Consider the following 16,915-nt stretch of genomic DNA (forward strand, 5'->3'; position numbering starts at 1 on the left):
CACACCATCATGCTGTCCTCTCCCTTTTCAAGAGACAGAAAACAAGTCGGCCTACCATTCCTTGTTTAAAAAAGCTTTTTATTATGACAAATGTACAGATCGTATTAATATGAAAGAAAATAGAGTAAAGTTAACAAAAAGGTATTGAAGAGTAACAGACAAAACATTTAAAACCAATCTACAAGCTAATGTTGATATACCAGACCTACAGTATAGTTGTCTCCCCAGTCTTCCAATTCTACCTGTAATAAACAATAATAAGGAACAAACACTTTTGAATCATTGGCACCAACTTCCCCCTGGCAGAGGACTGCATGTGTGTCAGACTGCCCCTCCCAACTAGTGTACCTTTATATGATCATTTGCTCCAACAGATTTGTCATTTAAAATGAAGTAGGTCCACCATGTCATACTCATGAAATACAGGTGATAAACGTAATCTCTTGAAAACATTACATCAGAAATCAGACATTTTTTTCATCCCAAAACGATGGTAAAGTAACCCTAGTCATTTGCATATGATTCCCACAATGCAACTGCCAGTAGACGCTTTGGGGCAGTCCAACTAATGGTGCGGTAACTCAAGTCAATATTATCATGTTAGTGGAGTGCATTGCAGGCAGCTCAGAAATTATTTTTAATTAGCCTCGGAAATCTTCCTTCACACGGAAGTATTAAAAACATTGTGTGATTAACCAAGACTAATAAGAAGTTTACCATTGGTGATGAACACATGCCAACACTTCTTTACAAAAGACAAATTTACAAGCAGGCTTAAATGCGCTCTAATTAAGAAATTATCTTGAACTTTTCCCATGATTCTGACGATGGCCACCTTTGTGTCCAGGTTCATGTTCATTGGGGCACAACTGAAAATTAAAACAAGGGCTTCATATTGGACAAGTTTAGTTAGCACCTCCCCATTTCACTCTGTTTTCTACCATTTTATGTTTACTGAACACAACTCATCAGTCCTGCCAGGTGTCGTCCGTGCCTCCAGTGGTTGGTTCATGCTCTCTTGTTCAGTAGCAAGACACAAGGAACACTGCTGAGCAAAAGAGTTTAGAGGTCTGTGACTATTGAACCTTGTAAATCCTTAAGGTGTCCAACGCATCTGCACATAACAAAATAACATCCAACAAACATGCCAGATATCCAATGAATTCATTACAAAACAGTGGTGCCAATATCACAACCCCTCTACAAGGAAAACTATTATAAACAGATGCAATCATAAATAATTGCCAAATATATTTATTTCCATGATAAAAGAAAATGCCTCTAAATATACATTACAACAAAAACTAGATATACACACTAACATTAGAGGTAAATTTATGGTCTGAACCATTTCCCCAAACAAGTTGCATTCTGGTATATCATTCCCTAACAAAGATTAATCCAGCATGCCGTTTATCCATAATCTTCTTTTGATTCAAGGCCAGAGCCTGTATTCAGTCTCAGAGTAGGAGTGCCGATATAGGATCAGTTGCATTTTAGATCATTATGAATAATATGGACAGCAGTCCTACTCTGAGAAACTGTTTAAACATAGGCCCAGAAAGGCAGTGATTTAACCTGACCTCAAAATGGAACCCTAAAACCAAAATTAGCTCATATTTGAGAACAGACAAAGGATAGGCTTTCTGAGATCGGAGACCAGTTGATGTAGTAAGATGTAGAGGGAAGACTAGAGCGAGGGTAGTGTTCTCTACAATCAACACTGGTGGTGGCAGAGGGTTCCGAAAAGACCAGGGGACGTGTAAAAAAAGATTTTAAAAAATATAAAAAATAGTCGATGAACAACGACAGGTAGTTAGGTGTATACTCACTAAGTACCTTTACTTCAAGGTTTTGAACCTACATACAGTATCGACAAGAAGGTACATAGGAAACAGTATGCCACTTGGTTTGCTAAGGAGGAAAACAAGAAGTGGATGATTTGATATACATTATAAAAACACAACGTACGTAAAATAATGGTTCAAATGCTGACATGGTTATTGAGAGGAACAAAGAAAGTTGGCAGAAAATTCTGTACATAACAAATCCCTTCGAATATTAGCATATAAAAAAAGTCTAAAACATGGGCATTTAATCCGTTGATAGTGTTGGCAGCACACACAAATTATATTTATACGTACACAAAAACTAAACTAGGGTTTTTAGAAACATATGCACAGAGGTGAGAAGATCAGGGTTGGTCTACTCTAGTTGGTGACATTAAATACACTCAAACCTCCATTTAAAGGAAAGTCTTGTCAATGTGGTGGTAGTTAACAGATTTTAATGTTGATTAAATGACACCTGTAATTTGGCGTGATGCACTGAGGAGCTAGCTGCCTTAATAGTGTTTGTAACAATAATTAAAAACGGTTAAAATACCACTTGATGGGAACGTTTGATAAAAATAAAAACGGGATATAGGCTGCAGTACAACATTTCATTACTTTGGGTAAAAACAATTAACCAAATCCATGAGAAACACTCTTTTGGAGATTGTATTTTCTAGAAAGTATGGGATCGGTTGTGGGTCTGGTCTCCCAGTCTGTTTCTAGCATGATGATGATGATGGTTCTGTGTCATGTTTTCCTATGGGAATTCTGACTTAAACTGTTATGCTCATGCTTTTTCATCCAGTGCTTGTTTTAAATGGTCTATAAAAGAAAGTGGGAAACCTGTGTAATGGTTTAGCTTATCAAACAAATGACTAATAGAATTGAACACATCAAAACAAAGAATAAATAGTTTGATCGATGTAAGAGGATTAAAATGTGGAATTCAAATATCAAAAAAGTGAAAAGACATTCATATTTAAAGTTTGGGGTAAAGAGCAGGGGGATAAAAACAACGATTGGTTTCCAGCAGTTGATCCACAAAACTATGTTAATTTAAGTCGTAAATGGAATGCAGTTTGACCCCTGACATCTATTCTCATAAAAATGTTGAACAACAATACACATCTACATCCTACCAACAAACAATGTCATACAATAAAATGTCCTCTTTGCTAGGCAGGAATACTGAGAGGTGCCTCTCAGGACAGGAAGTCATGGGTCATGTTCATTAGGTCACACAACAGAAAATCAGCGTTTCTTAAATGGACAAGGCAAGGTAGTCCCTCTCGGTCTGTCGGTTTTCTGCCGTTTGGGGCCTAATGAACACAACCAAGAATTTGGGAGATGGACTCTTTGTATGTGGGGGTAGTGGATGGACCCCTGAGAAGACAACCCTGGAAGTTGGCTGGAGAAACAGGTAGGTTGATTTGTGTGTCATTTACGGTCAAGTATCTGACCCACATGTCCATCGGTGACCGAGTACAGAGGATAAGACAATGCAAAGTAACGTGCCACTTAACAACCTTCGGAGTTAGTGCTCTCAATGACTGTACAATCACACTGCGAAAGGTGTGAAGACAATGAACTTTCCCCCCGTAAGATGTCCAGTTCATACGAATGGATGGGGTCATACTAATGGGGGGGACAAGGAGGATGAATAAAACAGTTTTATAATAAGGACAGGACAGAAACATTTTAAAAAATACTACAGAAAAGAACAAACGTACAACTTGGGTTTTTACAACATATCACTGTTGCAGACAAAGTCCACCAGGTCTGTGACCCCAAGCAGGTCATCCTCATCATCATCCTGTGGTGCCAACTCCAGTCCATTGGGCGCTATGGCGACAGCTGTGGCCCCAGGTTTTTCGGGCCCAATGTGAGCCAGGCCCTCTAGGGCCTTGATGGGACTCTGTCCGTTGGTGGGGGGATGCAGCTCCACCAGGCCGTAGTCCAACGGGCTGGCTCCCTTCCCCAGCACTCCCCCTTCCTCCTCTTCCCTGGTTTCTTTCGTCTCCTTCTCCTCCTCCTTGTCAGAGTCGTCCGAGTCAATGCGGTTCACACGCTTGCGGACAGGACGTTCTCCCTCCGATGATTCATCGGAATCGTGGTCGTCATCGTCCTCCTCAGAGGCTCGCCGCCGTTTCAGCGAAAGTCGTCTGCGGTGCTGCTGGGACTCTTTTTCGGACGAGTCGGCCCTCCTCTTTAACCTAGTCCTCTCCCTCTCGCTGTCATCTGAGCCTCTGGAGGAGCTCGCTGAAAGAACCAGGTACATGGAAACAAAGTTAGATATGGACGTTAGATAAAACCATATTATTGTTAATATCAGTTAAAGTGACGGCAAGTGAGGACATGTTAAATAAACAAATTAATTAGCCAACTAACTACAGTTTACACACATCCTACAGAGAAGCTATGCTAATAGCGGGGTCGGTGAGGCAAAGAGCGCGCGTTTAGAAAAAAAAAAAAATTCTGCCTGACCTTCGCTGTCTGAACTGGCGAGGCGCCGCCACGGCTTGACTTTGTCACGGTTTGTGTTGGCCTTGGAGCCGTCAGAGTCTCCGGACGACTCGCAGTAGTTGACCTGCTTCGTCGTCTGACTCCGGCGGGATCGGCGTCGGCTACAGTCCAGGTCGCTATCGCTGAACTCGCTGGAGCCCTCCGACACTAGTTACACAGAAAGAGAGCCACATCACATACCTATAGGTTTTCAAAAGGAAAATTACAAAATCAACAGAAGTTTTCAGACATTAAAATCAAAAGATGGATCCACATCCGACACAATTGGCTGTGTCTAACCAGTGTACTGAAGGCCTCAACTCCAAATGAATGGAACTGATAAGCGCCACAAATCAGGACCTTTTCAATTCATTTTGGATTACGGCATAAAGCTGAATCAACAAAACAGATGGCCTGGAACTTGTCCCAAGAGAAGACCACTTTTGAGATCTGAAAACATCTAACAAAGTTTGATTCTGGAGTGTAATGTCCTTTCAAACCACAGAGGAAATGACGATGCCAACGTACCCATTTCTTCCTCACTCGTCTCCTCTTCATCGTCTGAGTACCTTCGTGGTGTGCGGCGCCGTCGCGTCTGAGCACTCCTCTGACGTTTGGCTGGCCTCCTTGTCCTGGCGGTTCTGCGTTGTGGCCTGCCAAAGTCGCTGTCGTCATTGGAGTCGACTGCCACTTCGCTCTCTGCATCGCTCTTGTCCGACGCCACAAACTCCTCTTCCTCCGTACTACATGAAAAAGTGTGCAGTGGAGAGAGAAAAAAACAGAAGAATGAGTGACAAATGAATTCAACACCCCTTTGTGTCACACCTTTCTGGATGTAATAGCCATCAATGAAGTGGAACCTTGGCTTGTGTTCATTATGGCACACAATGGGAAATGTTTAAAAACATTTTGCAGTGGAAAACAAAAAAAGTCCAGGTAGTCCCTCCGCGTTTCAGTCCGTTGTCTTCCATTTGGTGCCTTATGGACACAACCTCCCTGTTCTGATTCATGAACCCCTACCTCCCACTTTCCTAATGAACCTACCTGTCACTGAGACGGAACTCGTCCTCGCTCTCTTCCTCCTCCATAGTGCTGTCGCTGTCCAGGTCGTTGAGACGCCGGCGCTTCTTCCTGCGCTGGCTGGCGTTGGGCCGCGGCAGGCACCCATTCTCCTTGCCCTCGCCACCCTCTCCTGCTGCCAGGATAGTGGACATGTCCTTCCCTCTGCTATGGCCTGTGATGTTGGCCATGTCCTTGCCTCGACCAGCTCCTGTAGAGGGCAGCACATGATAACATTTAGACCCAATCCAACAGGCACACAAAGATTGTTTGTAGGCTACACAAGTTAAAAAGCGCTGAGGCTGCATTTCATTCAGGGAAAATCCCTCTTATACCCTCGTTCACTCCTCCTGACAAAACTGATATGAGTGGATATGTATACGAGGGCAGAGAGGGAACATCTATCTTAGGATGAAATACAGCCTCAGACTTGACTCTTCGTAACCCTTATTAAAGGAGTGCACAATTATTAGGGCATCTGAGCAAGCACCATGTTTGCACAGATGAAATGATGCAGCCAAAAATGATTTCAGAACATCAATAAAATGCAGCATAAACTATTGAATGAAAGTCATAATTCTGGGACTTGGTTGCCATATTCCATAATGTTCTCCTACCGCCACCATCAGCCTCTCTGATGTCTTCTTCAATTGCCTCCTCAATAGCCTCATCAAATTCATCAAACCTGCAAACAAGACGTTGAAATTATTCAGGGAATTTATCCGCCACCATACTGAAACAATAAATAAAGACCAGCCACACACAATGTTCTGATAACCATGAGTTCAGTACAGACGTCATACCTGTAGCTTATGCTCTTCTTTGCCCTTGTGGACCTTCGACCCCAGCTCTTGGTTCGCTCTTTCTTCTCCTTCTTCACCACCTCTTCCTCCCTTTCTTCCTCTACCTCCAACTAAAAATGACAGTTGGCAATGTGTCAGTTCACAGTACAATATAGGCAGCAAACATTTATGCTGACATCAGTCTTGGTTAGGCAATGAACAGTGTGACAGACCATCTTACACAGATGTCCTACAAACACACTGAATTCTGGATGTGTTGCAATTGACTTCCATGATGGTATAACCATAGCAACCAAATGCTGCCTACCGAGGGAGTGATGATGTTTTCAACACTGATTCCAACATAGACCAACCGCTCTTTTCTGGAGGGAGAAAATAAAATAATTTAAAACAACTTTATGAGCTACATTATCTTCCTGTTGTCATTTGTCATGGTTCAAGAGGTTGATACCGTCGCTCAGCGCGCTCCCTCTTTTTCAGGGAAGCGTCGAGATTAGTAAGCTGCTCCTCAAGCTTGTCACAGAGCAGCTTCTGCAGGGGTCACAAGGAGAGAGGGGTAAGAATGTCAAATAATACCACACATAAAGCAAGACATTAGTTTAAAACAATAATGTGGCTAGCATCCAAACTGTAGTGCAACTACCAATTGTTTACCATCTGGTGGTTACTTACATGTTGGCAGGGTGGGCAGAACCACTCCCCATCTGGGATGATCATGAGAGGGGGTCTGAGGCAGGCTGTGTGGTAGCCGCTATCGCACGAGTCACACAGCAAAATCTGTGAGGGGAACACGAAGGTGTATTAGCTGGAACACATTATTTTGTAGTCTTATCAGTCAGTTTAGATACATATTATGAATATAGTATAACCACTGACAGCCCACCAGAGTTGGGGTCAATTCCATTTCAATTCAGAAAGTACACTGAAATTCCAATTTTAATTCTCTTCAATGCATTTAAAATAACAAACACGTGGAATTGGAATTTGATTTACATTCGGCATTGACTGAAACTTTTGTGGAATTGACCAGAACCCTGCAGCCCACCATGTGGGCAATTCCATTATAATTATCACAACTATATGCTACCCATTGTGCCATTTATTGAGCTGAGAAAATAGGGATCACATTTTCAGGACCCACCAGCTCAGGATGGTTGGGGAGGCCGCAGTGTTTGCAGGGGTCATCGTTAGGGGGGAGGTCATCATCCGAGGAGGTGTCAGAGTCGTCGCTGTGCCTCTCTCTGTTCCTCTTCCTCCTCTTGCCCCTCTCCACCTTGAAGCTCTCATCACTGTTGTCCTCCTCGCTCTCCTCTTCGCTCGACTCACTTTCATCGTCTTCACCAGAATCATTATTTTTGCGCCTTTGTGTTCGAGTGTTGGACCACCGGGTCTTTCTCCTCCGTCGCCCCTGAAAACATATGTCATCTTGACAGCCAAATCATAAACACAGACATTCTAACTTTTGGGTTACATGAAGCTGAAGCTAATGAAGGACAGCATACACATAAGTTCCTGATGGCTGACAATGTGTGAATCCCTGATCTAAAAGACACTGTTGATCCAAAAACATGCATTCACAATCCAACATATGAATGTAGAAATATCTGCAGTTACTGAAAAAAACTTACCTTAGATTTGTACAGTCCATCTTGATCAACCTTCTCTCTCGGTTTCCTCTGAACAGTTTTCTCCTCATCACCCTTCTCTACAGGGGGTGTGGCCTCTTTCTTCTCCATCCTCCTGTCCTGGAACTCCACCCCCTTAGCGGTCGGCCTGCAGATCCTGGGTGACCTCCTCAGGGATCTCCCAGTCTCACAAGTATCTGACCCAGAGTCCCTCTCCTTTCTCTGGAGCTCAGCTCTCCTCCGGTGGGTAATCCCGCGTATTTTCAGGCGAATTCCCTCCTCTTGGATCTCTGATGTTGTTCCCGCATCCTTTTTTTCACCCTTGTCCTCATCCTCTTTGTTATCATCTTCCTCAGACCCCTCACTTGCTTTTGCCTGACCCAATTTCTCTTCTACCGTTGAATTTTTGTCATCTTTCTCAGTTCCATCATCCTCCTTTTTGTCATTTTTCTTAGGATGATCAGGCTTACTCCCATCCTCTTTTGGGGGGCATCCCTGTGTTGTGGCATCTTCCTTGATTACTTTGTCCTGGCTTTTGTCCGTCTCACCCTCAGTGAGAGATGATGCCTTCTTACTAATAGCCTGTTTTTCTGATGATGCATCACAGTTCATGGGCTTTGGGTCTTTGATAGGGTTGGTCTCAGACTTCACTCCACTTTTAACAGCCTTTTTTGGCCAGCCTTTTTCAGCATGTCCCTTGATCTTTATGTTGTCATGTGTTGACTTTTCCGTACGCATTTCCATAGGTTCCTCCTGTTTCACCTCCACTGGGACAGACTTTTTGAGAGAGGGTAATTGCTTGGCGTCCTGAAAGGTGACAAGTTTCTCTCCTTTTTCTGCAACTGGCTTTGTGTCTGCCAGTTTCTCAGTTTCTTCAGTGTCTGGTTTCTGTCCCCTAGAAGATAGAACAATCTTTTTAGAGGTAGTCTCTGTGTTTTTTGCCGATTTCTCAGCGACTTTAGGGGTAGGTGTAGCGGATTTAGCAGACTTCTCTGCATCTTTAGGGGTAGGTGTAGCTGATTTACCAGACTTCTCTGCATCTTTAGGGGTAGGTGTAGCTGATTTAGCAGACTTCTCTGCATCTTTAAGGGTAGGTGTAGCTGATTTAGCAGACTTCTCTGCATCTTTAGGGGTAGGTGTAGCTGATTTAGCAGACTTCTCTGCATCTTTAGGGGTAGGTGTAGCGGATTTAGCAGACTTCTCTGCATCTTTAGGGGTAGGTGTAGCGGATTTAGCAGACTTCTCTGCATCTTTAGGGGTAGGTGTAGCTGATTTACCAGACTTCTCTGCATCTTTAGGGGTAGGTGTAGCTGATTTAGCAGACTTCTCTGCATCTTTAAGGGTAGGTGTAGCTGATTTAGCAGACTTCTCTGCATCTTTAGGGGTAGGTGTAGCTGATTTAGCAGACTTCTCTGCATCTTTAGGGGTAGGTGTAGCGGATTTAGCAGACTTCTCTGCATCTTTAGGGGTAGGTGTAGCGGATTTAGCAGACTTCTCTGCATCTTTAGGGGTAGGTGTAGCTGATTTAGCAGACTTCTCTGCATCTTTAGGGGTAGGTGTAGCTGATTTAGCAGACTTCTCTGCATCTTTAGGGGTAGGTGTAGCTGATTTAGCAGACTTCTCTGCATCTTTAGGGGTAGGTGTAGCTGATTTAGCAGACTTCTCTGCATCTTTAGGGGTAGGTGTAGCTGATTTAGCAGACTTCTCTGCATCTTTAGGGGTAGGTGTAGCGGATTTAGCAGACTTCTCTGCATCTTTAGGGGTAGGTGTAGCGGATTTAGCAGACTTCTCTGCATCTTTAGGGGTAGGAGTAGCTGATTTAGCAGACTTCTCTGCATCTTTAGAGGTAGCCAATTTCTCTGCGTCTTTAAGTGCTGCCGATTTAGCATATTTCACTGTATCTTTAGCCATTGCTGATTTCTCTGTGTCTTTTGGGGTAGCCGATTTCCCACCTTCTTTAGGGGTAACCAATTTAGTAGATTTCTCTGCATCTTTAGGGGTAACCGATTTCCCAATATCTTTAGGGGTAGCCGATTTCTCTACCTTTTTGGGTTCACCCAGTTGTGATTGGGTTGTTTTCTCAGAGACGTCTGCCATCTCCATGTCTTTTGGTCCAGATTGTGTCTTAGTCACGTTAGCAACAGTTCTCATTTCATCTTTACAGATAGACGCTGAGAAAACTTCCTCCAGGACAGCTTTTTTCTTCACCTCAGTGGCAGCCTTTACATCTGTGCCTACAGCAGGTTTCTCCTTGGTGACAGCTGACATTTTATTGTCTTTAGGGTTATCACATTTCTCTGTATGTTTAGATGCCTCTGGTTTCACTGTCATTTTAATGACCAACGATTTATCAGTCTCTTTAATGCTCTCCAGTTTCTCTGCTTCGTTATTGGAAACTGGTTTGTCTGCCTTTTTAAGGAATGAGGACGTATTGGTCTCTTGAGAGATGGCCAGGTTCTCAGCATCTTTACTCTTTTCTGAAATCTCTGTCTTTTTAATTACAGAAGTTTTGATATCTTTAGAAACATCACATTTCTCTACACCCTCTTTGTCGGGTGGTTTCTCTGTATTTTTTACGACTGTTGGCATCTTTATGCATTTAGAGTGGTCTGGTTTCTCTGTAATTGGGTCAGGTCTCCCGGTTTGCTTAGTAATGACTGAGGTTTCTGGGTTTTTAGGGCTTGACCACTTTTCTGTACCTTTTGTGCAGGGTGGTTTTTCCATATCTTTCATGACAGAAAGGGGATAACCGTCCTTATTGACAACTGTTTTGTCTGTTTCCTTAGAGACAGCTGACTTGACCTCTTGAGAGGTAATGGATGAATCTGTTCCTTTAGTTTCATCTGGTTTCTGTGACTTACTAGACAAAGGGTTTTCATCGGTTTCTATTGATGTATAGGTCGTGTGTTCTGTACGACACACTTTTACATCCCACTTGGATACCTTGACATTTTGTTCCTCTTTACAATCAGAGTGCTTCTCCGGTGGGCTTGTTGCATCCTTAGATGAAGTCAATGGCTTTGTCATTAGAGGGGACGGAGATATAGCCTCTTTTAAGGCAGATTTTTTTACTTCCTCTGAATCTTCAGTGCTTTCCTTTTCTGCTAAAACCATCTTCTGTAGACTTGTTTCATTGGCCATGGCCACCTCAGTGTTGCTTGCCATCTCCTCTTTCTCCTTGTCCAGGTATATTTTCTCTATTGCACTAGCTTCTGCTGCTTTACGTTCTTCCCCAGCAGCAGCTTTTGTTTGCTGTTTTTTGCCATCAACAGAGTCTCTTAAACCATTATTGACGCTTTTTTCTGTTGTAGGCTGAGCATCACCATTCATTTGATCACTTATACACTCTATCGTCCCCACCGGGGCATCAGAGATCTCTTTACTTGTCTCCTCAACTTCAGGAGCTTCTTTGACAGGAGCAACAGATGGGTTTCGCACAAAGATACTACTGCCACCGCCACTATTATTATCAAAATTTTCACAAAGTTTCATCTCTCTCTTTTTCAATGGGATTTTGGCCTGCTGGTCATTCTTCATGGCCCTTTGGAGTTCATTTGCAGTCTTCCTCTTGGCTTCATCTGTCTGTTCTGTTTGTGGCGTCAGACAAGGTTTCTCTGCAAGAGGCTCTGTAGCATTTGTGGCTGTGCTCTCCTTGGATTCTGACACCTCCATTGGCTCTTCTTTGATGGCCCGGGTGTTTATGGTGACCTTGTCATCCACCATAGGCTCCTCTGATTGGCTTTTTGACTCGGACTCATCTTTGAGGCCCTTCAATGAGGATTTGGCATCTGATTCGTCTAGCTGTGATTCCTCTTTTTCTGTAATCTCGGTTTTTGGAGAGACTAAGGAAGTTGTTCCCTTGGAGGGTTTGTCCTCTTCATCCTCTGAGGTATCCTCTGTCTTTTTAACTTCCCCTATAGGATAAAAGGTATAAATAGGAATTGCAGTTACAACAGAATGATATATTCATAGAAAATAAAAGTACAATATTTAGAACTGCATCTATCAGGGAAATAAGTTGTTTACCTTTGACAATATCAATATCATGAAAATGTTTGTGAGTAAACAACAAATAACAGACGACATTATTGGTGTAACAAGCCTTGTTGGCATAACACTACCTTCTCCCCCAGTATTATTTTTTGCCTCATCTTCCTCCTCTCCTTCTTTCTTTGTCAACAGTGCTGGGTCGATTTGAGTCTTTAGCAGTGCCAGGATCTCAGCCAAGCTGTTTCTGTCTCTGTATAGAGATGGATAATTAACTCTTTCCAGTTTAGTAATCTTGTGGTACAATTACATATAAACCAAGTAATCTATGATCCACCTGGAATACAAGACCTTTGACATGCTCTGCAGTACAACAGTATGCATCTTTCCTCCCCTGAATCACACCCGGCCCGTCATTCCAATGGTTCCACAGTACCTGACAATGCACTTCCAGGAAGACCCATCCAGGTCGTCCTGCTCCTCCACATAGACCCTCACATTCTTGTCCTGGTCAAGTTGGAACCAGTACATCAGGCCATCTTTGTCCTTGCCAATGGGGAGAAGCCGCATCTTATCAGGATCCTCCTCATTGATTGCTGTCTTGAACTTTACATTGTCATCAAACTGGCATTCACACAAATGCTGGATAGAAAAGAGAGAAAGTATGAGAATGTTGCACTTAGGGGGAAATAATTATGTTAGTAGGGCTGCATGATATGGCCAAATATATTGCAATATTTTTTATGGAATATTGCAACAGCAATATGACTTGCAATACAACAACACACTTGGGCAAACTGCACAAGTTATGTCCCACCACCACTGGCATTACTATTTTCAGAGAATTTACTTTTGTACCATACAGAAAAAAGGCCTTATTTAAGAACGTGAAAATCAATTTAATTTTTACTACCTGCATCTTGTTTGGAAATATGTTGCATGTCTTTGCATAATTATAGCTATATTGCAACTATACAGCTATATTGCAACCTTACTTTGAGGATTCCAGTCTTGTACTCCACAGACATGTCCTTGTATCCTTTATTTTCAAGCTCCCATGCCCAAGTACTGTTGAACTCATGGCACACCTGTAAGAAAGCACATTCCATCAGCCTTTGGTTAACCTCAATACTATCATCATTCAGAATGCCCAGACTCATGCCACGGCCTGTATTTTACAAAAATGTAATATATTTAAATGTGATTAATCTATAAAGCTACGCCTAACTGTATCTGAGTGTGCAGAAAATATCCAGCCTTGTTCTGAGATCTATTTACCTTCACAAGGTACTTCTCCCATCTGTCTGCGGACACTGACTTGCCAATCTTCCTCAACAACTTCACGTGAAGGTCCACCAAGATCTTTGGAACTGAGGGGAGAGGTGGGATAATGACACCATTTGGTAAACATCAATGTTTCTCAACCACATATCACCTATTGTATAGGCCAATAAATAGCTACAGCATGTATATCTTGAATATGAATCCCACTCACACAGTCACGAATCCATATCCTACGACATTTCATAAGATGTATAGGTATTGGTCCATTAGCACTTCAAATGAATTAGTTTTGCATTAGTTAATATCAAATGGAGACAATGGAATTTAAATATGTTTTGATGAGAGTGGGGAATAAGAAAATAAAGATTTATTCACATATTAAAAAGAAAACTCCTGTGCTCCTGTGAATTTCGCTGAGCAACTATATTAATTTACTCCTGTTATGGCAGGTATGTACTTCCAAAAAAGGTCTAAATAAACATTTACAACAACCAAAATAAATTCATCTTGGAGACCTCATTGAACTGTTGTAGACTTCCGACCTGTGCTTGGCAGTAAAGCCAGATATTGGAGGTGCCAATAGGCATTTTTTTCAGTGGGTTGTACATTTTCATTTCAACCTTTTTTGAAAGTACATACCAGACGTAACGAAGTAAATGAAGAACATTGCTCAGCGAAACTCCATATTTGCTGAGTAACGAACGTATTTTGACATTATAACGCTTGCAGAGATGTCTATTGGGAGTTTGAATTAGAACTTCCTGGGCGTTGGAGAGGAGACAAGTCATACATCTCTAAAGTGGAGACACTGGGACAGTGCACAATACCAAAATTAAAGGCGTGCATGATGCAACGTGGTTTTATTTATTAAAACAATGCATTCAAAATAGATATTTGCTAATTTCCTAACAATATAAAACAAAAACGTAACATGACTAATACAATAATATGGAAGTATGGATGTGTGATACAAACAACCAAAATCCGCCAAAATAGTTTGAATAAAGCAGACCATTCTTTGCGTAATTACAGCAGGACACCATTGAGCAGGAAGTTCTTGCGTGAGTGTGTCGTTGAGATAACAATTGAATGTGTTACAGATTGAATGTCAAGCTGGGAACAACATGATTCAATTGAAGACGAAACATACTTGAGACAGACTAGTATAATGGGTTACATTACTTAAGGAAAATAGTGAAACCAAAAGACACACTGGAAGTTGGATGCTAACCATGGTGCATTTGATTGCACTTTGTTTTCTCAAATACGCTCCATCTAGAGTCTAGATTGATGGAAATATTTGAAACTACAGCATTACATGTCTAAAGTGATGTACATAATGCTATGTGTCTGTCTACTGTATTTCATCCTAACCACTACCAATATAAAAAGTGCTCCATACCCTTGATAAAAAAAATATTATTATTATTATTATTATTTTTAACCATTGAGCAGGAAGCCCAGAAGATGAGCATGCGCATGCGCAATACAGCGCGAGCGAACCACTATGCCAAAACATTACTTAAATGTAAACACAATGGACAATGTTGTCCTTAACGCAACACACTCAATCCTAAACGGAATAATAGGAGTACCCAATATACTTTAATAAATGTTAAAAACAGATCACCTTTGAGCAAAAGTTCAAAGCACAATATTTTCTGTAGGCTGTGTGGTGAAGTGCATTTCAGTCCCTGGCAGATAAAGGCTGGCTTGGCTGGAAAATAAATTGTATTTTAAAGCCCCAAATTTCACCGAAGCCCTTCGATCTTCGGTCAGTTCACGGTTAAACAATGCATCTATTTCACCCTGGATCCTAATAATACATCTGGGACAACAATACATGTATATAAAATGGGTTATGTTTGGAAATCACACAATAACACAACTAGTACGAACGACAGAACACTATGCAATGTGGAGTCCCATCTTCCCACAGTAGCTCGCGCTTTTCAAACTATACCTGAGATTGTGTCTTGGAGATATCGCTCCAACTGTGGAAATGTAAGCTCCGGTAAATCAAGCAAGGTTCCATACCGCTCTAGAAAGGAGCATATCACGGCGTAGCTTGGGCAAAAACCGGGGGTAGAACCCGCCGATGCTGCCGAGGCAGCCATCTTTTCCGATGGAAGAGCAGCAGACAGTAACAAAGATGGTGGATAAATGAAGATAGTTCACACAAGCCGTTTACCATTGAAACAAATGGTCAGTTCCGGTCTACTTAACTGGGTGCGTCTCTCAGACACCAATGCGATTGCAGCTGGGCCTGGTCGGGTCTACTTAGTTCATTGACATTAATTGAACCAGGAAAATACAGCGAGTGGGGTGTCTCTTTTCCTCTTCTGTCTCTGACAGTACGTCTCGGAGGACCAATGACTGCCCACAATTCACCGCGTCAAATAAATTAGTGGCCCAGAGGTCTTTGCGGTAAAAAAATAAATAAAATAATAATAATCCAAATGACTAATGTAAACAAATGAGAACGCGTGGGGAATTATCACTCTGTTATAATGTCTGCACTGGTGGTGTGAACATTTTCATATTCTTCCATAGGTCATTTAACTCCAATTAACTAATGTAAAGTCGGCTATACAGTGGCTCGGACCACTGAGCAGCTGCCATTTTGTAGCGTTTAGGACTGGCAATTTGATTTTGATGCGAAAGCTTGCTGAATTTGTACAACGTGATCGAGCCAATTGTTGCACTGTCCATTTTTTCGTAGTTGTATCAATTCGCTATTTGTAACATTTTCAACACCAACAACGCTACAATATTAGTGGAAATATAATTTTGGGGAAACAGCAGAAATAATTTAACAAAATAATCTGAAACATAAAATACAATGCCAATGAGTGACGGTAAATACTGACACATGGAATGTGATAAAAGTGGTTAAATTTCAGCATTACACATGGGTCTTTCTATAAACTACCTTCACAAGTGAGCATTACTTGCAGTAGACAACTTTTTTGGAGCGGTTACAAAGCCATTAATAATACTGTGGCTTTTTTTCCTTCAGTGTAATTACACATTGACCTTGATCCTGTGAAATTCCTGGATATTGCTGTCGGATTCTTTTTTTGTATGGAAATGTCGGAAGTGTACTGTAACCTTGCAACATTTCGTATCTCCCTATGTTAAGGTGTGAAAACAGTTTTCATGGGCACACATATGCAAAATAATGTATGTGCTTGAAAAATCCAACGCTTCAAGCAGAAAGAGTAACTTTAATATGTTTAATACAACTAAAATCTATAATGTCATTCAATAATTACACATAATATTTGTTTGGTGTGTGTTTGATGTCAAGCTGTTTAGTTACACGCGGACATTATCGCGCGCAACATCAGCTGATTCAGGAAAGGATTTTCTGAATGACAGGCAAGTGATGAAGAGCTTGTGTGATACTGCACGCGATTTAACAACAGCCAAAATGCGGGAATTATGTTGATCTTGAGGATTGACAGAACATTTTGGTGTCTATGTTGTCAAGATAATAAGCATACTTAGTGGATAATATGTACGTTTTGATCGTTTGTTTCTCAACTTAAAACGGAGCAATTGGGAACGTGAAAACGGGTTGTTTGTTCGTTCTTAAAAGGAAATCGAACAAAAATATTTTTGCATATAAAACAAAAAAAAATTGTGGGTGGGATTAAATGTCGAATATCTGGTCAAGTGCACAGCCAACACTTCCCGTTCTTTCAAAGTAGGAGGTCACCCTTCTAATTCCATTATGTTATCTATTATCTATTAATGAATTAATGAACTGCTGTTACTGTAAATGGTTAGCTAACTGATATATTTTAGCTACCAAGCT

At 41.6% G+C, this 16,915-nt stretch overlaps 1 protein-coding gene across 1 annotated transcript; it reads right to left on the bottom strand.

The window, feature by feature from the left end:
* Window positions 1–61: 61 nt before the first annotated feature.
* LOC139418118 (remodeling and spacing factor 1-like) lies at window positions 62–15,466 on the bottom strand. Its single transcript, XM_071167323.1, has 16 exons — window positions 15,059–15,466; window positions 13,090–13,181; window positions 12,807–12,899; window positions 12,248–12,453; window positions 11,946–12,064; window positions 7,828–11,738; window positions 7,341–7,607; window positions 6,872–6,976; window positions 6,651–6,730; window positions 6,507–6,561; window positions 6,200–6,309; window positions 6,014–6,081; window positions 5,382–5,607; window positions 4,866–5,080; window positions 4,320–4,505; window positions 62–4,094 (listed from the first exon to the last, which is right to left on the bottom strand). Exons 1-16 carry the CDS (start codon window positions 15,210–15,212, stop codon window positions 3,577–3,579), a joined length of 6,405 nt encoding a protein of 2,134 aa, XP_071023424.1. The 5' UTR covers window positions 15,213–15,466; the 3' UTR covers window positions 62–3,576.
* Window positions 15,467–16,915: the final 1,449 nt, after the last annotated feature.

The sequence above is a fragment of the Oncorhynchus clarkii genome, chromosome 10 (assembly GCF_045791955.1).
Source record: "Oncorhynchus clarkii lewisi isolate Uvic-CL-2024 chromosome 10, UVic_Ocla_1.0, whole genome shotgun sequence".
In the NCBI taxonomy this organism is placed as follows: Eukaryota; Metazoa; Chordata; class Actinopteri; order Salmoniformes; family Salmonidae; genus Oncorhynchus; species Oncorhynchus clarkii.

Excerpts from the sequence above, each read along its gene's own strand:
- LOC139418118 (XM_071167323.1), bottom strand. The coding sequence starts at position 15,212 with ATGGCTGCCTCGGCAGCATCGGCGGGTTCTACCCCCGGTTTTTGCCCA. Across the intron at positions 12,454-12,806 it reads ACAAGACTGGAATCCTCAAA|CATTTGTGTGAATGCCAGTT; the intron begins GTAAGGTTGCAA and ends TTTTCTATCCAG. Across the intron at positions 5,081-5,381 it reads GAGTTCCGTCTCAGTGACAG|TACGGAGGAAGAGGAGTTTG; the intron begins GTAGGTTCATTA and ends TTTTTCATGTAG.